At 42.3% G+C, this 24,084-nt stretch overlaps 1 protein-coding gene across 5 annotated transcripts in view; it reads left to right on the top strand.

Annotated features, from left to right (window-relative positions):
* Positions 1–17,858, top strand: part of PAK6 (p21 (RAC1) activated kinase 6) — a gene marked incomplete at its 5' end in the record, with an annotated part of 28,378 nt that extends 10,520 nt beyond the window's left edge. For 4 of the 5 annotated variants that reach the window (XM_082762458.1, XM_082762454.1, XM_082762456.1 and 1 more), the window contains 8 exons: positions 270–478; positions 4,989–5,606; positions 8,723–9,214; positions 9,497–9,630; positions 12,519–12,645; positions 12,840–12,965; positions 13,653–13,787; positions 15,747–17,858. In XM_082762458.1, the coding sequence (XP_082618584.1) occupies positions 270–478; positions 4,989–5,606; positions 8,723–9,214; positions 9,497–9,630; positions 12,519–12,645; positions 12,840–12,965; positions 13,653–13,787; positions 15,747–15,914 (2,009 nt within the window). In that variant the 3' untranslated portion in view covers positions 15,915–17,858. The remainder of the gene's footprint in view (positions 1–269; positions 479–4,988; positions 5,607–8,722; positions 9,215–9,496; positions 9,631–12,518; positions 12,646–12,839; positions 12,966–13,652; positions 13,788–15,746) is intronic. The other variant, XM_082762455.1, reaches the window with a different exon arrangement.
* Positions 17,859–24,084: the final 6,226 nt, after the last annotated feature.

Below are 24,084 nucleotides of genomic sequence, written 5' to 3'. Positions count from 1 at the left end.
AGAGAACTAAAAAGGTCACCAGCAGTCCTAGTTCAGCTATTGATCTGGTAGGTGTTCTTGCACCAGCCATTGCTCTACTATTGCTTCTACTTCCTCATCTGTAAAGAGCAGATAATCTTGTCAGCTCCATTGTTGTCCAAGTGCTTGTCACTGAAGAATGTTTTTAATGCAATATACTTAACTGATATTATCGAAATGTGATGTTACTGATTGAGCAGATCACATCTAGACATTCAAGAGCACTGACTACATTGCCATCTCTGATTCAGGCACCATGTTCCGCAAGAAGAAGAAGAAACGCCCTGAGATATCAGCTCCGCAGAACTTTGAGCACCGTGTCCACACTTCATTTGACCCAAAGGAAGGCAAATTTGTGGGCCTACCACCTCAATGGCAGAATATTCTAGACACGTTGAGGCGCCCCAAGCCGGTGGTAGACCCTTCAAGGATCACCCGGATGCAACTCCAGCCTATGAAGGTAAGAAAGGAAGACTACTCTTTCCTCTTCCCTGGGCTAGGAAGGAAGCCAAGCTGAGTTAATGTCTCCAGAACCCCATGTATACTCAAGAAGGGCTAAGGGTGGGGTCTGTAATGAGTTCAGTGGATGGCAGTGGTCTGGGCTTTGATAACATTGCTTTTTTTAATTTTTTTTTTTTTTTTTTTTGAGGAGATAGTAACTTCATCAGAAATAAGGACATCAGTATCCTTAGCTGCAGTAGTGTCACTGTTCAAATAACCAGCTGGCTGCCTGTCACTGAAACAGGGACCTGTGAAAGCTCTCATGGTAGCTGACGGGGACTCGGATATATTCAGCTGTTGTACAGGGAAGTGGAGAGTTCGTAGAGAGACCTGTTTTAGCAAGTTTGTCATTCTCGTGGGTGAGCAAATTTGGCTGGTAATTAAGTTGACAGGGAAGCCTGAGTGGGAGAGAGCTGGGTAGCAGTAGCTTGCAGTTCGTGGATGTCTCAGTGAATGAGAGAGAACGGGGAGCAGGACTATACTTGGGTTTAGGCTAAAAGGGTTTATAAACCAGCAGTTTTAACAGAAAGTGTAGCGTAGTAAACAGGAGAATTTCCTTAAAGCAAGTCCTTCAGTAAGGAGGAAGAGGTTACTGATCCTTGCAGATGGGTGAATTTAGATGGTTGTCTTGCTTGGATGGCGGTTCATAATGGTCATCTGGAGACTGTATGCTCATAAATGTCTGCAGGGACCTGGCGTGTGAAGAGAGGCAGATTCACGATGGCCTCTTGGAAGAGGGAATGAAAGATGGTGACAGAATTACAGTGTTTAAAGTCTTGCTAGCCTGTGGGAACTTTTTGTTCTTGGTTAGAAGAATGTTACAAGAGCCTAAAAAGTGAAAAGTATGTTGTAAAATAGAGATATTACTACTTGGATTTCAGGAGGGACTTAAAAGAAAATAGCTATCTGATGAATATATTTAGCCTTTTGTGTATAGATGCCTAAAATACAGACTAAATGGGACTACATTTTAGTATAACACAAGTAGTAATGCAAAACCGAACCTGCGATTTAAATGGCACATCAGGATCTTCCAGCAGAATGCTGATTTATAAGGGAAAAGCTTGTTCAGGAAGAACAGGTAAAATAAGAAGGGTATTGTCTTTGTTTTGTGGTGTCCTGAATCTGCTTTGAGGTTCAAAATGTAGTAGGAGACAGAACCGCAATCCAGAGAAGACAGAAAATGTGTAATAAGAGACCAACTTGTTGAGATCAGGAGCTCTCTGATGAGCTTAAACTGCAGGAGGATTGCTCAGAAAAGTGGAAACTAGGTCAATTTATAACGGGCAAATAAAAAAGAAATTTATGTAGGGACAAAACTGGAAGGCCAAGGCACAAAGAGAGATGTTATTCTCAGAGAATATAAAGAGCACTAAGGAAACATCACAAGTACACTAAGGAGGAGGAGAAGGGGGATGAAGAAAAGAATTAGTTCACTGTTCATTGTGAAAGAAAGTTAATAACAGATGACACTGAGAACTCTTAAATGTTTAATGTTTTTCTTCAGGAAAAGGTTAACTGTGATCAGTTGGCTAACAACATGAGCACAAAAGGATAGGAACTCAGGATAAAATAAGGGAAGAACACATGAGACTTTTTAGATAAGTTAGATATTTTCAAGTCAGCTGGGCCTAATAAAATTCAAGGAATTACAGATCAGTCAGAATAATTTCAATTCCCGGAAAGAAACTGGAACAAATAGGCAAGTAATCTATTTGCAATCACTTCCTAGAAGATAACAGGGAAGTAGCTAGTAGCCTGCATGGATTTATCGAGAACAAGCCAATCATGGCAAGCAACCCAATTTCCTTCTATGACAAGTTAACAGGCTTTGGGTCAGGGAGAAATGATGGATCTCTCCTACATCTTGAGTTAGGCTCTTGATGTTGTTACTTATGACATTCCCAGAGCAAACTTAAGTTTTTCTTAAGTATTTAGGAAAAGTATACTCAAGGAATAGTTTGAGGCATCACTATCAAATATAGAAACGACCACAGAGTGGAGAAACTGGAGTTTTTCCTGAGTCTGATACTGGTCAGTACTTTCATTTATGACTTTTTATATCTGTAGATGGTAAAAGCAAGAAGAAGTTGCAAAACTTTTAAGAGAACATGGTTAGAATGCCTAATAGTCTTTAAAAACTGCAAAAGACTCTTAAATGAATACTTTTTTTTTTCTTTTTGCCCAGTAAGTCCAGGTGCAAATATGCTTTTAGATTGCATTGTATAGTTGATTTATTCCTGTTAAACTTCGCTTGAACAAATTCCCATTCAATAATACCAATCGATAGTAAGATTGATAGTAAGATTTTTTTTTTTTTTTATTTTTTGTGTGTGTGTGTGTGTGTAAGTGCTAATTGGCCCTGTTAAGCTGAGCCCTTATACATAAGGTTCTGGATTCAGCTTTCATAGTGTGTATGTTTTTCTTTGTTATTGTTGTTTTTTGACATGTACTGTTTGTGGCTTGTAAATGGTCACTTTTCTTTTTAAAAATATCACTTTTAGATCTTGGTCAGTAAGACATGATGTCTGTAAGAGCATTCCCTATAGGTTTGCCTCAAACTTAGATGCTTATTCATTAATCTGATGCAGTCTTTAAATATGACTGCAAAGTACAGCTAACTCGTATCTTCACCGTCCACAGGGGATAGGACTGACTTAATGGGTTGGAAGTGCAACAGGTGTGACTTAGTCTAATTTTAAGATGTTTTTATCTAAAATATAAGGTGAACAATTTAATGGATTTTCTGAAAAGGCAACAGCATCTTTTCTTGGAGACTTCGTATTTTGTGAACATGCTGGACAGAAGTCCTTTCTGGAATGATTTTTGTCCCTCTACTTTGGACTATTTGGCTTCTTGAGATTTCTTTTAACTTTATTTTGAGCTATTCTTTTCCCAAGTTCGTAGAAACACTGAGCACATCAGTGAGCTGTGGAGGAGGGCCTCCTTCTCTCCCATCTTCCCTGTGCAAGGGTGTGGAGGCATCCTGCTGAGGGCTGTGTTACTTAGGGACATGAACATTCCATCTGTCCTTGCTCAGACTCATTTACGATCTTGTGCTCTTAACTGAGTACATTACTGAAGTAACCTGATATGTCTTAAGTCTCTAAAGGATGAATTAGAATGAAGACTCTTCCCACCCCAATGACAAGTTTAAAAGACTGAGTATCTTTATTTCTGGCATTTTTTTCCTACCAATTTTTGTGCAAAAATGATGGAACCAAGTTGAGGAATTAGTGCCTTCAGCATGTTATTTACTTGACAGGCTGCAGAGGAAGGTGCATGTATATGGTGAGATATATTGCTACAACAGGACTGAAGAGCAGAATTTTCAGCTGCAGGTGATGTTGTGTGTGCAGTGTTATCAGTTGGATTATTCTTTCTTCACCTTGTTTGACAAAATCTTTCCCTTTTGCCTTTTGTTCCCGGACACTGAGCAAGCCAGGTGCATTTCATGCACTGTGGTGGCATTCTGTTGAAATTACTGGAGCTGCTGTTTTGTATGAGCTAAATATTAGGCTTGGTGTAATTAATTCAGCATCCTTAGAAGATCCCCAGAGTTCAGTTAGCAAACAGGAGATTGCCATCACTCCAGGGAAGGATTTTCCTCAGGCAGAGATTCATGAAAGTGCAGGAGCGATTCTATGCTGTAAATTTCTATGAAGAAATAAAACATTTTGGTTTCCAGCACTAAAAAAGCTTCTGTAAGCATTTCAGTTCTAGAATAAACAAGGTAGAGCACTATGTAATATAATGACAGCTTCAAGTGTCCTACTTCTGTAGTGCTGTTGCTTGTTTGGATGGAAGCCTTGTTCTCCATCACTTGCTTACAAGGCATTTGTGAGCTGGTGTGACCCTTTGTTCATCATTTTTAATTATAATAGCTTGGCAGAACAGAGGAGAAATACAGCGTTGGAACAGCGTGGTATGCATTGGTTGAGATTAAGATGCATTAGCAAAAATAGTAGACAACGAGACTAAGGGATGCTGATTACAATGGTACTGAGAGTGGTACAGGGGAGTGATGAACCTTATCCTGGAATGGCAAGGTGATTGATGCAGATAAAGCTTGCGGCATGCTGTAACTTCTTTGGAGGACTATTAGTTCTCAGGAGCTTGTTGAGCCTAAGTTAGTGATGTAGTGTGGCACAGGAGGGAGTACTAAATACACCCAGTTTTGCTCTAAGGTTGTCCTTTAGGATGCAAGTGCAGCAGCAGGATTCACTGTTCTGGCTGAAAGCACTGCTGCTTCTGTTAAATAAGCATGTCACCCAATGATTCATTTTTTTTTCCCTCAGTAAAGGAAAATTAAATTTTTCTGTCCTTTTATTATCATTATTTTTTAACTTACTTTACTAAATTCCCTGGGTCTGCTTTGGCTAGACAGACAAAATCTAAACTTTGTCAAGATTAACTGAACCTCAAATTGTAAATCTCTGACTTTTTCCCCCATTTTCTGTGTTTCACAGACAGTGGTGAGGGGCAGCACCGTGGAAGTGGAAGGCTATATCTCTGGGATACTCAACGATATCCAGAAGCTTTCTGCCATCAGTTCCAACACTCTGAGGGGAAGGAGCCCCACCAGCAGGAGGAGAGCCCAGTCCCTTGGGCTCCTGGGGGAAGACAGACCCCCAGACATGTATCTTCAGAGCCCTGAAGCAGACTGGGCAGACAGATATGGAAACTACCTCAATTGCAATGGTGGGACCAAGGTGACCCGGAGGCAGACTATGTGGCCTGATTACAAACCCAGACTGGATGGACAGTCTCATCCCAATGGTATGGTTATGAAAGCCCAGTCCCTTGGGCCTTCGGAGTTCCAGGGTGCTGATGGCAGCTGCCTCCAGCGCGCCTCTGGTCTGCAGCATGTGCCTGCTCTGCCAGGGGAGAGTGACAAAATGGGAAAAAAGAGCTCAGAAGAGTGCTGGCCTCAACCTTGTCTAGTACGACAAGCAAACTCCAGGCCCTCAGGAGAGGGCAGCCCTAGCTCCAAATCAAGGGAGAACAGCTTGAAGAGGAGGCTGTTACGCAGTGTGTTCCCCTCCTCCAGCAGCTCAAACAAGTCAGGCCCTTCCCTGCATATAAAGGTACAGTTATTCCTTATTTTTAAATGATGAATGCAGTGTTAACTTTAGAGTTCCAGAGGTTACTTAAAACAGCAGAACAAATTTAATTGCAAACAATGCACAACCAGCTGTTACTGTTGTGATTAATGCTGGAATCAAAATAGTCCTGGCTGGAGGAAACACATACTCTTAGGCTTCACAGCATATACTGCTAGGCATAGTTCAAAACAGCAGCACAATCTCCATCGGAAAGCCTTGTTAGTGAAGCTGTACATGCAGGGGTGTCGGGTGGGTAGGAGACACTGGACTTACTAATTTTTGCCCTTTTGTATTTGTAAAGGCATAACTTAAATACCCTTATACTAACATAAATGTGCTTTTTCTATTTGTGCAATTTCCATAATTTACATTAGGAATGTATTATTTTGCCTGTGCAAAATACGACTACTTCAGTGGAGTCTGGTGGTTATAGCTTATCTGCCAACTTGCCTACAACAGGAATGTTTGTATCAGCACCCACAGTACTGTCAAACAGGAAATCTGACTTGGGTTTTGCTGCAGATGGGACAGCTCATAGCTACGTCTCCCCCAGGAAAGCTACCCTGAATGAGTGACTCACTTATTAATCTATGAGAAAAACTCCAGGTCCTTTTACTAGATAGGAAATACAGCCCTTCAGGCCATTCCTTCTAATTCATCACAGACTAACCTAGCACTCATTGTCCTTGCACAGCTGTTGAGCATTTTTAAGGCTGTGCTGTGCTGGTGCTCGGCCAGGCTAATTTCTTGCAGATGAGGAGTCCTGAACTCAGAGGAAGATGACAGGAACCATTGGCCCAACAAAACGGATTGCTCTAATGAGTGTTGCAAGCTCCAGCCCAGCTTGTTGCAGGAACACTTGCAGTTTGCATAAGGATCAGGCTCAAGGCTTTCCAACGCAGCCTTCTCCCTGTAGATTCCCTTCCTGAGGGAGTGGGGTTTTGGAGGAATGCAGTTTTTCTGTAGCACAAACCATACTTATATGCTGTCTCAGTGACTCTAGGCTGATCTGTACTGGCTGGAGGCCTGTCCATGAGTACTTAGGAGGACTAACCTCTTCTTTCTTCTCTGGCAAGAGTGTCTTTTCCATGCCTCTGCACTTTCACAAGGAGGAGCAGAGGTTACTGGCCAGATAGCACGTGTGCGTGCACGTGCTTGGGTGTGTTTTGAACTCGAGCTATTTGTGAGACCTTGAGGTTATCTAGTCCATCTCTCTGCTTCAGTGAAGGATCTGTGCTGTCACTGGCAATTGTTTATCTTCAGTGATTAAATCTGGAATCTCCCTTCCAAATGGAGATGATGGTGTGCAGCTGTGACATTTAAGAAATGTCTAATTGCAAAAGAAATGGAGAGGGGACATCTGACTGAAAATGGGGGGCTACGTGCTTTGACAGGCTGCCAGTGGTCACCACTGTAAGGTGGAGGGCCCTTTCCTTTTGGCCTAGCATGGGGGGAGAAGTGGGAGAGCAGTGACACATCAAAACGTCCAGCGACTGCAAACGTGTGTACAGGGGCTGTCAAATAACCAGAGCAGGAAATAATACTTAGTGTGGTTAGACAAACATGTGTGAGCTTGCATGCGAGTTATGCCCTTTTGCCTGCTCTAGGTTATATAAAATCTTTTTTTTTTTTTTTTTCCCTCCCTCCTGAGACAAAACAAGAGTTGGGAAATAGATATTTCGCTGCCATGAGCATGTCTCCACAGAACTGCAAGGGTGGAGCTGGTAAATGAAGAGGAAGTAACTTCTGACAGGCAGTTTGTGCACTCCAGCACCACGGTGCCAGGACCTGCTAAATCAAACATTCAGGGGCTGTGTGCATATGCTTGGCTTATGCAGATTTTACTGTTCTCAGAAATCCTTGATTTTAAAAAAGCGAGGTGGATGTAATTAAGCTCTACACGAATATTTTCTGAGAGAAAATGAATGTTCTTTTAAAAATTTCTCTGCTGCTAATCTTCAGTTCCCATGCCCATATTATTAACTTTATTAACACTCTGTCTGGATTGTAAGAGCAAATAAGCCTGTTGCTTTGAAGTTTTTATTTGTCCCATAATATGAGTGGCTGGTTGGCTCTTTCTGAAGCGCTACGTTGTCAGATCCACTATTAGTTAAATATGACAAAGTATAATGTATTTTATACCTAACCTGCTAGGTGTTTTAATTAGTCAGCATTTTGAGGGTGAGTATGAGCAAGATTCAAGATTTTTCCTTCTTGGGAGACTGATGTGTACTGCTAGCATGGGAATGCATACCCTGAAGCCATGTTACTGCAGGCTGTGATCTTACTACATCTCAAACTAAACAGGGTTGGGCTGGCTTGGTACTTGAGTGGGAGGTCTCCAAAAAGCCTCGAGTACTTCAGGAAAGAGCACTGCTAACCCCAGATCATTGGAGATCGGTTGTAAGCCCGTGATGTGGCAGGTGGCTCTGCGCAGCTGACGTGCTGCCCTGGCCATCCGCAGCTGTTCTGGTTGGTTGTGCTTTTCCCAAAACAGAGAGCTAATTCTGTGCCTGATCAACAGGAATGCTCGGCAGGTACCCGTGGAAAGTGCAGGGAGAGTTTTCCGTAGGCAGAGTGTAATTACCCGGAGGGAATTAGGCCAAGACATCAAAGTGATTTACAGCTTTGGCAGAAATCCTTTCTTTTTGTGTGTAGAAAGATCAGAGGACCAGAGGGATAAAGGATTTTCAAATTCTCTGCAACTCAGGTTGCCCCTGAGTTTTGGTGGCAAGGTTGGAATGCTTTTTAGCAGGCTGCTGGTTCTATGTGTGTGGGGGGGGTGGGTTTGTTTGTTTTAAGCATGAGCTGATATCTAGCCCTCTGAGAACAGAGCCCCTGCTGTATTTTGGAGGTCCTTAAAGCATCACATCCATCCTGTAGCCGATTCTTGAAAATCAACAACCATGTGGCTTCCCCTAATCATGCAGCATATGCTGGGCAGGCCTGGAGACAAGAACATAGAGCTCTTAACCTAGAGCGCTCTGTCTGCTGCAAAATGCATTAGGCCAGAGTGGCGTAAGATGCAGCTGATGCCTGCTGCTTAATCTAACCAGCATTTTTTCTTTCTTCTGCTTTCATATTTGTTCTTCCCAAAGCCTAATGCTTTCTTCAGACCCCAGCAATGGGGTTCACCCCACAGCCCCGCAGCCAAAGCCCAGTCTCTTCCACCAGATCAGCCTGCATCTGACTTCCCCAGGATGATTTCGGAAGCTGGAACTCCCCAGAAATCCCCAACAATGGAGAAGGCGATCGCAGTGCCCCAAGGCAGGCCATCACCAGCAGGGTCTCCGAGAAACCGTCAGACTCAGACGAGTTCCAGCAACCTTCACCTTCCCCAGGACTCTTCTGTGAAAGGGCAGCTGGCCAGTGAAGACCCAGTGGTTGTGACTCATGAGCAGTTCAAAGCTGCCCTTAGGATGGTAGTGGACCAAGGGGATCCCCGGACATTGCTGGAGAACTATGTAAAGATTGGCGAAGGGTCCACAGGTATTGTCTGCATTGCTCGAGAGAAGCACTCAGGGCGTCAGGTGGCAGTGAAAATGATGGACCTGAGAAAGCAGCAGCGCCGGGAGCTCCTTTTTAATGAGGTAAACGTAGAGAGGTGGGGTTCTCTGTCCACCACAAAGCCATGGTAACAGTAAATGTTGTTTTAAGAAACAAAACAAACAAAAAAAAAGGGGGGGGGGGGGGTGGAAGAAGACATCTTCTTTTTAACAGAATTATACTAGTACTAAGATAATGAATGACTGCAGGGATGGAGACAACTGCATTGTACTCATAGAGTTCCACATACATGTATTTGCTTTGTAGATGGGATTAGATTTTATAAGTTGTGGCATGGTGGTCAGTCATTCCCTGTGTTTTTACAGGTGGTGATAATGAGGGACTATCAACACGTCAACGTAGTGGAGATGTACAAGAGCTACCTCGTGGGAGAGGAGCTCTGGGTGCTGATGGAGTTCCTGCAGGGGGGAGCCCTCACAGACATCGTGTCTCAGATCAGGTACGAAGCAAAACCCAAAGCATCAGTGCTTGTGTGTCCACCTCATAGACGACAGCAGAGTGGAGATTTCTGGGAAGAACAGTTTCCCTCAGAGCTCTTGTGATGCTTGTGATTGCAGTGCCCTGAAACTGCTGCGCTTCATAACTGTCATCCACTTGAAGCATTCAGATCTGCTTCTGGTGTTGAAGGGAACTTGTTACCATACTGATCTCTTTAGATACTCGCTGTTTATCTCATTGATAACCTCCCCTGTAAAACACAGTACTCATAAAAAGTATTGCTTATTATATCTGTTGTATTTTGGCCAGGAAGCTCACTATTAAAGAATGTGCAGATAGTTTGCCATGGTACAACCTTAGCAAAGTAGAATTTGTGGGTAACTTCTTGGGGGAAGCACAGCAGATCCTTGAGGTCTGGGTACCTTCCCAAATTTCACTGCCTAAAGATAGCAACTACTGGACACTCTCCTAAATTTGTTTTTGTATCCACACCACTTCATATCCATTAATGCCCAAAGCATTTCTGTAGGGCAAAGAAATTGTTCTCAAATGCCCTCTTCAGAGTCCCACTCACAAAAAGTTTTGGTGATGAGTTTGAGGATTGTGTCTTACCTGCCCTCCCCCAGCTTCTGAGCAGTCCTGAAATGGCTGTAAACTGGCACAGGGCGCTCCAAAGAAAAGACTGACCAAGAGTTTCTGTAGAATGAGCTTTCCTCTATTAGAAGATTCAGAATGTTAATTGGATTACAATTAAGTAGTATTGCTAATGCTAATTGTATTTATTTTTAAAAATTGTAGTATGCCTTTAATTCACTTAATGTACTTTGACTGACCTTTACTGATCTTATGGTGGGTTTAAGGCATATATCTTGTTTTGCTGGGTTTTCTGTTTTGGATGTGCACCTGTGATGTGTTTGGGGGGGGTGGGGGGGAGGAATGCATGTTGTCCTCTGTATCCTCTACAACCACACCTGTAAGGAATGTCTCGGAAATGCTTATCTGGCCAGCCCTCCAATTTTTTGATCAGAGGTATGTCTCAGGGACTGAGAACCAAGGTTTCACTAAAAGTCCTGTATGTGCTCCTGAACAGGAAATGGAATGTTTAGTCCTGAAAAGTGCTGAGTCCTGGCATTGCAGAGCCAGTGAAACTCTTGTAGCTCATAGCTGGTATTAGTAGAGCCAATAGAACTATAATTTAAAACAAAGCAAACAACAACAACAACAAAAAAAACATATTCTAGAAAGGGTTATGAAGTTATGAAGGTTATGTAGTCTGTATCCACCATTGAGACAGAATTACATCATGGGATGTCAGCACAGATATTATTTTACAAAGCCTTCCTTCGAACCCTTTAATGAATACTTGTTTTTCCACATAGTGGAAACAGGATCTGTTAAAACCATAACATTTATCAAAAGTAAGCTGCAAGCCTTTATCACTTTTTCACAGGGAGGAAAACACTGTCATTCCCCTCATTAAATACTTGCTGAAGGTGATAACTGATTTGCATCTCCAGGAGTGAGCTAATCCCCTAGTAATCTCTCTTACACTATGCAGTCACTTGACTGAAACCAAATTCCTTACATTACAGGCTGAAAGTATACCTCTTTTTATCTTCTAGAACCACAAAGCTATGAAGGGTATCGGCTTTCCTTATAGCTCATGCTATATCCAAAGTAAAAAGCACTGTTTCTAAATAGGTTAGGTTCTGTACTGGGGTAGTTTTTGTCCATCTCTCTTCAGAGTTTAAATTGTAATGGTAAAGTAGCCCCCTGCCATCCTTCAGATACATTTCTGACATAGGCATGGCACAGTGCAGCCAAAATACGCAGTGTCCTGGTCAGATGGTCACTTTGGTAGAATGAGATGTGGAATACCAACCAAGCAGTAGAAATATGAATTTCTCAGGTGATGGTGCAACCTCCTTCCTAAATGTATAGAAATTGCTCTTACCTATTCAGAAAGTGTTGCGTGCTCTGCACAGTTCTACATTTTGAGCTCTCTTTTTCCTCAGTCTTACCTGCTGACATGGATTTGAAGAGTTATCATTTCCATGCCCCCAAGTAAGAGTGGTTTGAAACAACTGCTAGAGACAGGCTGAGAATCAAAAGTACTCAAATAGGGGGCTTCAGTGATTCTTTGAAGTACATATCTTCTAGCATTCCTCGGTGTACATGTGCAGAAACCATTGGCATTGGCCTCAGCTACAGGAAATAATTCTCAGTTCTGCCCTTTTAAACTTTAATTTGATCCTGAAGGTTCTTGTGTTGGTAGTCCACACAGCAGGAGATTCTGAAGATCAGGTTCTTGGTGTTCATACACAGTGTGCTAGCATTAATAAAATTCAGGAATGACAGCATCTCCCCCTATTTGTGCTACCTTTAGTTAGGTGTAAGACTATCCACGCTGTCTAGCTGCATGAAATCTGTAGGGAATTCCCCCATTCTCTATAAAATTACTTGTTTAGATCCTTTTTGCATAAAGTTGCACAATAGGCCTTGTGAACAAGTTCCACTATATGTGCTTAAAAGTAAGAAGCTGTCTCAACAGTTCCTGTGGCATCTTGGCATGAAGAAGCAGTCTTACGCATCATAATTGTTTGAAACAGTATGTTGCTTGATGAATTTAGATACCAGATTTAAAATGTGATTTCTCTGAATTAGACTTATTAAAGCTTTAAGCTGCTAGTCAAGACAAAAATGTTTTCAACAATAAAACACAATTGTGAAAGAATAGAAAGAACAAGAAAGAGTAATGGTCATGGGGAACCAAAATACCTACCTGCAGCTCAGCTTCAAAACTGTGCAGTGCCTTTACACAGGACTTGTGATTTAGTGCTATCCACAGAAGAGTATAATGCAGTTAAAAACCTATGTCCTTAATTTCAGGCTAAATGAAGAGCAAATTGCAACAGTGTGTGAATCAGTGCTGCAGGCTCTTTCATATCTTCACTCTCAGGGGGTCATTCACCGAGACATTAAAAGTGACTCTATTCTGTTGACACTGGATGGAAGGGTAGGTTTCCTCCAAAAAATTATTTTCTGTCTTCTGCTGCTGTAGCCTTAGTTTGTCTCATTATTTCCTTTCTGTTCTCAGTCTCTTTTTTTATACCTCATTCTCTTACTCCTTTTGTATTCTTTATCTTTGGTGCTTCCCTCCACATAGCTTAGAAATTATTTTAAAGTTTTGTTGTTTTTCTCTTTGCACAGGTCAAACTCTCAGACTTTGGTTTCTGTGCTCAGATCAGTAAAGATGTACCCAAAAGAAAGTCCCTAGTAGGTACTCCTTACTGGATGGCTCCAGAAGTTATTGCAAGGGTACCATACACTACTGAGGTAAGGCACCACTTTGCTAATATCAGAAGAGGTAGCAAATGATATTTTGAGGTGTCCCACTAAACATTAGGCTCTCCAGGAAAAGCATCTAGGAGCTATTTAAAATAGAACTATAACTATGATTGCAGATTTGATTGTGATGATACCCATTTGACCTAAAGCAATAAAAATAAATAAAGTTTAAAAAAAAAAAAAAAAAGAACAACACATTCAGCTTCCTGGAACAAGGTGTAAACTTACTCTATTTTTATACTTGAAGCTTGGCATAGGCCTGTATATGCTGTAGTGTAGACAGATGTTAGCAAGGAGCAGCCTGTAATGTGATATGGATCAGTAAATCAATCAATGCCGTGAGGGGTGGGGAGGAGAGCAGGGAAGACACAAATGGGAGCTCTGAAATTATGGGCAGGTGGCAGCAGACTGATTAGTTTTGTTTACCGACCGACCAGATGTAGCACAAGCAGTTACTTGCAGACCTTTGCATGTTGCAACACCGGCATGGATCAGTCCTAAGTGGAAAGCTGGCTTTGTTAAGCTGCAGTGAGGGATCCAGTAGCATTAAGTGGGTTAATGGTTTACACTCTCAGTAATGTTTGTCAAGGGAAGGGTGTTGTATCCTTTGTGAAAGCAGTGTAGTGAGGACCTGTTGCTCTGAGCTGTGTATTGATGGAACATTGGCTTCCACAGGTGGATATCTGGTCTCTGGGAATCATGGTGATAGAGATGGTGGATGGAGAACCCCCCTATTTTAGTGATTCTCCGGTCCAGGCAATGAAAAGACTCCGTGACAGTCCTCCTCCCAAACTGAAAAATTTCCACAGGGTGAGCATACCGGCAAAGCACTTGTGAACCTGATGATTATCGTGGGGAAACATCCATACCAGCTGTTCCCTGCAGAGCTGGCTGTGAAAACGGTCTTGCTAGAACATGTTTCTTGGGGAACTTCTTTGGACCTTCTTTGCCTCAGTGGATGCAAGCTGCTGCTGACAGCTAGTGGCTGGTTTGGGAAACAGTCCTGGTAATGTGAAGTCACTAGGGCATAAACCTAATAATGCAAATCAAAGCTGCTTCTGGTGGAGGCAATAGTTGGTATCTTGCTGTTGTAAATAGAGTAGCTCATTTTCTAGGGAAACAACTAGGAGGATCCTTGCTCTGGAGAGTTTCCAGCTTAGCAGCTTTTGGGAATGCAGAGGCTGTGTTATGGTCAGAGCAAGAGAGCTCAAAACAGACAGCAGCTCATGGGGGACACTGCAGCTGCTTTGAAGATTAACTCAGCCTCATGGTTTCTTCTGAAAAACTAGTAGTGACATAAGAAATGCAGTGATTACCTTTTAGTCATCACTTAGAGCCATCCTCTTTTCATTTCAGTCCAAGCCTCTAAGATCAAATAGCTTTTGCAGCATTCCAAGCTATGCGGCCTTTCCAATTAATCAGAATATCTGCAGCTGCTAAAACTGAATTATTTAACAGAGTAGGCTGCTGAACTAACAGCATACACTCAAACATCAACAGCTGCTGTCTTTTCTATTTGCCTTTGCAACACTAATTGAAATTTCAAGGTCACATTCTGGACCCACTTAGGTAGTGTAAAGCCAGTTCTGGTCTGGATCACACACCTTGATGGGTGAGACGACCCCACCGTGAGCTGTGAGAGCCAGAGCTGTTCATAGTCTTGCTCTGTTCCACTTCTTCCTGGGAAGCAAGCTGGCTTCCAGCAGACCTCTGGATCGACAGGCCTCTGGCCATCCTCCTGTCTCCCTGCTGTCTGCATGGAGCTAAGAGGGCTGAATCCACAGCTGCTGCATTTTGATTGCAGTTAATGGTTCGCTGGGGTCAATTGCTGTAGCATTGGGTGCAACAGACTAAACAGACACCACCTGGGATAATCTCTGCTGGTTTGCTAAAGCATGGGTAGATGTATTGACAGAGTGATAAAAGCTGGATCCTGGCATTCAGCTGTGTTGTGCCTTCATCCTCTGGCAATCACAGTGTTTGTTCAAAGCACTCATGAAATAAGCTGTGCCTCACTGTGAACAGTATTTTGTGATCTACTAAGTTAACCAGAGCAAGAAAAGTGCCCTCAATCTAAAATGGATGTAATTAGTGGCATTAAAATAAATAAATATGCACCAAGTTAATTTTTTATCCAGTTTTAATGTGACAGAGGATTACTACCAGCAAGAGATGTGCAGAGCCTTTCAGTGGTACTTGAATGTAGTGACTCAGCTGGCCTCAATACCTGTATTTTAAAGGACAGTCCAGCTGAGGTCATTCAGTTCTTTTGGTACACTGCTCTGTAGCTTCTGAATTTTGTAGCAGCAGCAGCAGGTTTCCAGGTTCTCAAATCCTACTTGGGTTATATATTTAAATACTTTTAAAATATTTTAAATACCTACATTTAAGTACTTTTTCCACACTCTTGTGCCTAGTACAAGAAGGAATTGCTCAACCCTTCACACCCAAGTTAATGTGCTGCAGGAAATCTGCTGAATTTTTGAGCTGAAATGCAAAAAAGAATAACAAAATGGGAAACAAGATAAACTTAGATGTGTGCCCCCTTAAAAACAAGCAGCCTGTAAACGTGCCTACCGGTGACAGACAGTTGTTACCATTATTCCATAAAAAGCATGCTGTCTCCTGTTATGTTTCTGTGCAAAAACAGGGCTACAAAGTTGAATTGCACAGGTCCTTTTTAAGTAAACCCACTGCAGCAACCTGCTGTCAGTTGATCTGTTGCCTCGTTCCTTTATCTTGCTGACTTGGTTGGTTGCTTTTTCACAGACTTCCCCAGTTCTGAGAGACTTCTTGGACAGGATGCTGACCCGGGAACCGCTAGAAAGAGCAACGGCACAAGAGCTTCTGGATCACCCCTTTTTGCTCCAGACAGGACTTCCAGAGTGCTTGGTTCCCCTTATCCAGCAATACAGAAAGCGTACCTCTACCTGCTGACTTCACGTAAGAGGAAAATACTAGGAAAAAGTAACACTTATAAATAACCAACAGACCAGGTGGTCTTGTCCTGGGAATGGTGCTCAGAACTTGTCAGTGATCTTCTTACAGGATGAATGTGAATATTGTCCTTGCAGTCTTGGCCTTTGTGGCTTCTCTTTTGCTGAAGACAATCAATATGTACTAGTTCCTAATGAGACCAAGTATGTCTCAAGAATAAAGCAGGTATTTCATGACTTCTGGATTGCTTCTTCCAAAGAACGGCATTTTTATGCGGAGTCTGAGGTTGTGTATCTGAATGCCTGCAAGTTCCTGTAAGCCTGGGCTGCTGACTACTGAACTGGAACAAAATTTCCCAGTTAGAAATGTGATCTTTGTTTTGTTAGTTGTACACTGGAGTCTTGAGCTGACCTAAATGTACATTTTGCGGCACAGATGCCTTTGAACTGTCCAACAATGCACAAAGACTTAACAATTTTTCTCTTCTGAGACTTTTTCCACAGATGATTTTAATCTTCAGTTAAACATGGACCTAGAAAACTGTACATATTTTCCTAGGAAGCAGATGTGATATGTACATATTTGTTTTCAAACAGCTCTCTTGCGTCAACATGCTTCTCTTTTGCTGAGGAATATGTATGGTTTAGTGGTCAGTCTTGAATCCATTTCATGATCTTAAACTTTTGGAGGGGAAACCCTTGGAGGCAGGCCTCAGAGTAGACTCTGTGAAGACAATTGTTCTTGCCACCAGGATTTTGTGGTTGAAAATTCATAATATGCAACACCTCCAGTGCTGTTTGGAATGGAGACTCTGAGGAAGCTTGTTCCTGTTTGTAGTTTCCAGGCAGCTTTCCTTCTGAGTCCTTTCTCACAAGAGGGGGCCAAGAAGTGCTGCCCTGAGATAAATGTGGGGCAGCACTTTGGGAATGCTTTAGGGGACAGAATGAAAACATTTCAGCTGTCCTGCATGTCCCAGGAGAGATACTTACATTCACAGTGAGGCTGTTTGTTCAGCCTTCATCTCCCCTACTTGCTGCTGCAGAACATGGGGAGAAGGGAAACTTTTGATGTATGTTTTGTAATTGGTATCCCCTTCCCCACCACCCCTTTGCTGATATGTTCAGAAGGTTTCTGGTTGTCTAAGCAGCTCTCTGTTATTTTTAAATAGATTTAGATATTTTGTATGATACAGTTTCTGATCAGTGAGTTAGTTGAGGTAATTGGACTCTAGGTCAGGATGTAACGTTGTACAGTGATGGTGTGCACTTTCGTGAGGTCTTAAGAATATAGTCTTATATGTGGAACTGGGATCCCATTTTGAAAACCAGATACAAATTTATTGGAATTTAAGTTATTCCTGGGACAGTCTTACTGTCTCAGATACTAACCTCGTAACTGCATTTTCTTCAGAAGATGTAAATAATCTCTATCCTCTGCTATTTACTCCAGTTACAGATCCTGCTTCAAAATTGAAGCCACAGTTGATTACTTGAAGTAATTTGAGATGGAATTCATCTGCACTGATGACAGTCACCTAAATGGTGGGCACCCAGACTGAGAAGCATATAGGTTGCCTCTGTAGACCATGGTGAGAAGAGCGCCTCCAGAGGGTGATTCATCTCCATCATTTTAGATACCTGCTGAAGGATGAAATTGCTTTCTTTCGATACCACTCTGCCTGTGGCCAGTAGAGGGATCGTAGGTGGTTTGCCTAGACTGGACGTCTAAGTTTGGGGCTGATGAAGTTAATTGAAATGAATTTGTTTAGCTCTTCCTTAGCTGCACTGGAAAGTTTTTGATGTAAAATGTTTCTGTATTCCAGATATACTGCTTTTTTATGCAAAAGAGCAGGGCTTTAAAGATTTATAATTTGAAAAAATGATCCTGCTCATCTGTAGTTGTGAATCCTTTGCACTTGTGTTTTAAATTAAAGTAGATCTTGATTTATTCACATTCCTGTTGCAGTGTTGAGATGCTTTCAAATATGTCTATAGTTCAGGGATCAGAGATGTAAGGGGGAAGAGTGTGGATGTTGAAGTTCAGTATAACTTACCTATTCTGTGCCTGTGTGGCTTTTAAAACAAGAAAAGGTTGTAGCAGAAGACCTGGATTCTGAAACAAACATTTCTTGGAGCAAGGGATGACAGGTTTAAGCTTTAATGTTGTTTCTACTTCAGCCCAAGTCTGACTAAAGACAGCGAAAAGCCCTTGGAAGATTGCATTCAAGTATCTTATAAAATTTTAAAATCTCATCATCATATCTGTGAGGAATGCAGAAAGTATCCATTTTTTCTGTCCAATACAGAATTAAATATGTGATTCTTGTGTGTTCCTCTGTACAGTTCATGCATGGCATATCACCAAGTAATTGCTCCATTACTTAGATGAGTGTGGAACCAAATATAAATCCTAAGATAAACCTGTGGTTGTTATGAAGACTGAAGTGCTCTGTCTCCAGGGCCAACAGTTCCCTCCCCAAGAGCTATGCAACCAGTTAAGAGAATTATGATAAGCAGAGCAGGTTTTTAATTTGCATTGCAGCAATGTTCAGGAGCCACATTTCCTGTATGCGAAGCGATATCTAAGTATATAACAAAATACAGCCTCTGCTCGGAAGAGCTTATAGTCTACTCAGTGGGTAATTATGCTTTGAGATGTTTTTTTCTCTGAATATCTTTCTGTATGTGCTATCAACAAGGTTACACTTGTATCTCTTGTTTTGTGTCAAGCTTCACCTGAATTGTTCCTTTTTATTTTTCCTTTCTGCCAGCTTTGCTGGTATTGAGCCTTTTCCATGCTGCCACAGCCCTGGCAATCAGCATACAGTAGGCCTTTGAAGATGGCAGGCTGAATTTATATGAACAATTTGCTGAATCAAACAGGGAGTCTGCGACTGCTGTCACCTCCCAATTGCACTTCTGTATATATAATGGTGCCTGTCCTCCTCAAACAGGGCCCTATGCTATTGACTGCAGCAGCTTATTATCCCATTCATTTCAGAATGGGACAGATCTTTCCCTGGAGGCCCCTATCTTTTAACCACTGATTATAGAAGGACCCTAGGTGAAATGAGGCTCCCAACTTTTAAGACTGTTCAATTTAGTGAGAAGAATCCTGTGTTTCTCCCTCTCGCCTGGAGAAAACATTTTGATGGGCTTTAGGTCCCAGTCTATAAAGTGGGGATAATAAGCAGTAAATTCTGACTGTATGGGGATGTATTGGGCAGGGAGAGTGGCTCTAAAATACTGTAGCTATTGTGCAGCACTTCTGTACCTTCTGTAGCATCAACGATCATGTCAGCTACATATCTTCATTACAGAGGTAGAAGATAATTTTAGATCTTCAGGTACAAACTGAGCCTGAACTGTGACTCTCAACTGGACGTGGTTTGTAGGAAGATTTAGAGCAGCTAGCAGTATGAAGAGTGGCCGCTAAATATTTGAAGGTAATGTTTTTTCTAATTGCAGGAAAGGAAGCAGAGAAAACAGCCTGTATAGAGGGATCTGCATCTACTCATCACAGAAAACTAATCTGCTTTAGCAGTGACTTTCAGGCTTTTCCCTTTTGTCTCTAAAGAGCTCTGAAAATGTGAAGAGCATGATGATAACAAAGGTGCTAATAGCAGGCCGGCCAGCTGCCAGGAGTTGTGCTTGCCCTAACTTCCCTGCTGCCTCCAGTTCCGATGGATAGTGAAGAGACTACAAGGGGAAGATCAGGGAATCTGCCTGAAAAAAATGTCCCAGAAAGGAGTTTGAGTGCTGTGTGTCTTGTTAGTAATGTTCTTGATTTACAGAGTCCTGATTGTGCTCCTTCAGGTATAGTGTGTATCCCATGTTGTTTGTGTCCCTTGTGGCTGCAGTCCTCCTTTGCTTAGGAATCTCCATTATTTGATTTTTTAAGAATATTTTTATTGATATAATCAAATAATAATATATCTTAAATATCTCAGTATAATCAAATAATATTCATTATTTGATTTTTAAGAATATAATAAAAAGATGCGTATCCTGAAAAATAAGTATTTTGCACAAGAACATTTAGTGGTAAAAAATGAGCTTTAGAATATGCCACATAAAAGATGAAAATATGACAAGAATCCAAGATAGATCCTAAACCTGCTACTGTTCTCTGTCTGAACAGGCACTATTCTTGTCTTAATTGCCCTTGATCTTGGTTTCTGTATAAAACAGCCCTATCTCATCCAACTATAGTATCTGCCTGTGATCAGCAAATATCCTTTTTTTTAAGCAAAAACACAGGCCGGGCTGCACAGCTACCCAAAGAAATCTTCAAAGATGTTTGAATTCTGTAGGAAGAAATATTGCTGGAAGATCAGAAGGTGGCATTTCTATTCCAGAGTTCGTAAGTAACCAATATGCACTGACTCGGTGAGCTGCTGTGCTGCTGGAGGGGTGGTGTCCCTCAAAATTGGGAAATTATTCCTTGTGCTGTTTGAAAATCCCTACAGTAACGTTTGCCCAAAGAAATTTTAGTGCCTTTGTCTTACTTTTGTCCATTTCTCATGTTCCAGAAATTTCATCCTCTTTGGTTAGAGATGGTATTCAGTCTAGAGGAGCATCAGCACACCCAACCTCTGAGGCATGAAGACTTCAGTGAGGAAAGGTGTTGATGCCGAATGTGGTCTGCACTCTGAGACGTGGCTTTGCGTACACTTAGTGATTCTTCTGTACACGCTCTGGAAAGTACATTTAGCAGATTTTTTTAGCACTAAGGTGTAATCTACATTAAATATTCCACCTATTTTTCATGCATTTCTGCATAAATCACCTGATAAAGCTGTACCAGTATTTTGTTTAATAGCAGAAGCACAACAACACAATAGAAACTGTGATGTGGTTTAAGGGTTGTCATGGTGAGTTTTCTTCCTCAGGCTTCAAACATCACAGGATGCTGATAATGTGAATCCAAACTACAAGAGTTAAGTTTTTTCTTCCATCTGTGTCATAGTCTAGCTGAGCTATGATTATTTTTTTAAATGTCCACACCGTTAAAAAGTCTCATTAAGAGCATTTTACTTTGGCATTATGTCAGCCCTCATTTTGCCTAAGCAATTTATGTTGTCCAAAGGCTGCCAAGAGAGCTGATGTTCTGCTTGGAGCTGATGGCAAAAAGAGCTAATAAAGTTAGAAGAGTACTGGGTTCAGCCTGCTATATCGACCTCAAAAAGCTCACAGACAGCTCAGGAACTCTCACTGAAGGGAGTTGCTAAAAAAGCTGGTATGATGCAGTGATAAGAGGTCTCCAGATAATGAAGCAGCTGGGGATTTGGGGATTTCTTACAGGTGGTGCTGCATGAGTTGGTGCAGGCCAGAGGGTTGTAGCCGTGCTGTCCCTCTTTCCTAGGTCTGCTGTAGGTGGGGAGCAGTCTGTGAGTGAGACTGAGCCTGCCTGACCTGGCTGAGAGACCATCTTTGTCCTGTGTGCTGCACAGAGTAAGAGGGCTCGTCCTTCCCCTTTTCTCTAGGACTGTGATTAGGGCTGTCCCCGTTCCTGTGAAACGTTTTTTTGTTTTGTTTTGTTTTTTGTGTGTTTTTTTTTAGGCACTGTTGTCATGGGAGAGAGGAGTGAAGACTTCCACTAGCTCAAGCCCTGCTGCTCTGCCTGGCTTTACATGTATGTCCCTGTAACTTGGGTTTATTCTGTTGTGTTCAATCACTGTAAGGACGTGAGTGCAGAAAACCTAACTCCTTGTGCTTTGGCAATGCATGGAAAGGGGGGCACCCCATGTGCACATCAGGTCTGAACTAGCAGTCTGACTTCCCTCCAGAGGGAGATAAGATGAATTATCCTTTAAAATATCCTCTAAAAAAAACTGTCTGGAGGGATTTGGGATGGTCACTATGGACTGGGTGGCTGAAGCTGGGGACAACCCCATTTTAGCCAGTATGGGAGCTGTGTTTCTGCAGTCCTGGGTGTTGTGTGCTTGCAGGAGGGCAGGATGCTCACCAAGCAATTCATGTGTGTTAAGCAATGTATGCTATGTAGTGACATGGAGCAGGTGGGGGCTGTCATGCCCCTGGAAATACAGTTAGAAACAGCTCCAAACAGCTCTTGTTATCAGCAGTCTCAGGCTGTAAAACGGTGAGCCTTGCTGGTTTATATTTATGCTGATAGGAAGTTCGCATGTACTTAAGTGCAGTTCCTTGTTTTTCAGCTGCATCCGCATGTGGCTGAATCCGGGTGAGTAACTGCAGGCACCCTGGTGGCTGTTTTTGTCTGGTAATGACGGGTGCTTAGCAGAAACTGGGGAACCCCACTACAGACAGGAGTTTTTTCTGGGTGTGTTTTGGGTATGTTTTCCATTTGCAGTGTCTCTTACTGCTGTGATTGCTGTGGCTCTGCTCTGTGTTTTTACTGGGAGAGCAGCCTCTCCTCTTGTGCTGATCCCATTTCTAACACCATCCTTGATCTCCACTGCCAGCTCCCCAGTGTAGAAGCAGGGGGCTAATGAATATGAGCTGCAGTTTGGAACTGCCAACACTGCAAGCTGGTTTAATAAAAGATATTAAATTGTTTCCTGGCTGCAGTTCTCCCTTGCTGTGATGTTTGTCATCTTTTTTTTTTTTTTTTGAAGGCCCTCAAACTTCACAGCACGAGTGAGACTACAGGGATGGAGAAGGCTGTTCTAGAAAAGCAGCAAAATTGGTCTAACTGGAAAGCAGTATTTTACCACCATATTCGGTCCTGCAACAGAGAAGGCACTGCTGTCAGCAGAAGGAAAATGGCCTTTATTAACAAATACCCATGGCAGAGCTCCACTATACATGTGAAGGAGGCCAACCAGCAGTCACAATGAGCTGTGAAGGAAGGGAGCTGGGCCCGTGTTGTGGTAAGCTGGCATTGTTCGGGTCTGGAGGGTGGGAGAGAACCACCTGCAAATATAAGACACTGCAGACCAGGCCCTGCATTGCTGTTCTGGTGCATCTGTGAAAGGCCTGTTTGTCTCTAGGCAGGCCCTTCACTAGGCTGAATTAAGCTAATTCGCTAGGTTGGATTAAGCCAACGTGAGGAGTGTGAACTCACCAAAGTAGTTTTGACTCCTGTTGAAATGCTCTTCTAATTTGTGCTTGTGAGGAGGATGCCACTACATTAGAGTAAGGCAAGGTTGCCTGTACTGGTAATCAAGAGTGGTATTTGAGCTGTCAGAAAATGGCTTTGCTAGATTTGGTTATTAAGTACAATAAAGAACAGAATGAACTAGTGCTGAATGTGTGTGAGAAAGATGTATTTAGATTTTTTTTTTTTTTAAGCCAACTCACTGCATACTTAGTAACTGGAGAAGCTGAATTTGAGGAGTGCAGGCACAGATGGCAGAAAACTCTGCGCATTTGCTGTCTATATTAACATATGCATATGTTGTGCAGCATTAGGGACTTGCACCCATATCTGCTAACCTCAATCAAAGAAAGTAAAAAAGGTGATCCAGTTTTTGTAAGAAATGCAATGTTTTGTTTTATTTTTTTTAGAAAATAAATAAGTCAGAAATTTACAATACACAATTCCAGTATTATGTTAATGCCGCGGGGGAGATATGGTCTCTTCTTGTATGTCAGACCTGGTTTGGAACATCTCATTGCCCATGTCTACTTTAGCTGTTTTTTATAGCAGCACTTCATGATGCGTTTCTCAATGCAGTTTCTAGGTGTAACAGGTCTCATGTAATAAACGCTGCATGCTGTAGGTTTGCCATGACTGAGCTCACTTTTCCAGGAAAGACAGAAAGCTGAAGAACAAGTTGAGGGGTGAGGAAGGCTAACAGGTTGCCCTGTGGAGTGGCACGTTTGGGAGACAGACTGTCTCTGCAGTCAGGAACACCGCTCGTTGTCTCAAACTAAGGGCAAAAGTTTCACTAATGAGAGGCGGGAAGAAGCAACTTTTCAGAAAGGATTCTCACCTGTTTATCTTCTATGGCTGGTTTTAAAGACTCTGTACTGTCTGCAGCTCTGTATTGCCACAGCAAAAGGTGGCTTGAATGGCTAAGTGCATTGAAGGGTCAGTTCAATGCAAGGGTCTCTGGGTAGCTGGTGCTCAGACATAGTAGCTGCAAATCTGCTCAACTGCAGGTCCAGGATTATGTGCAGCAGTGTTTTGTTTTCTGTGGTTTCCCCCCTCCCCCCCCCCCCCCCCCAACACTTGTTCCTTGAAAAGA

Source organism: Aythya marila (genome assembly GCF_965140915.1).
Source record: "Aythya marila genome assembly, chromosome: 5".
Classification (NCBI taxonomy): domain Eukaryota; kingdom Metazoa; phylum Chordata; class Aves; order Anseriformes; family Anatidae; genus Aythya; species Aythya marila.
Note: the sequence above shows the minus strand (reverse complement) of the source record. Positions and strands in the feature narration are given on the sequence as shown.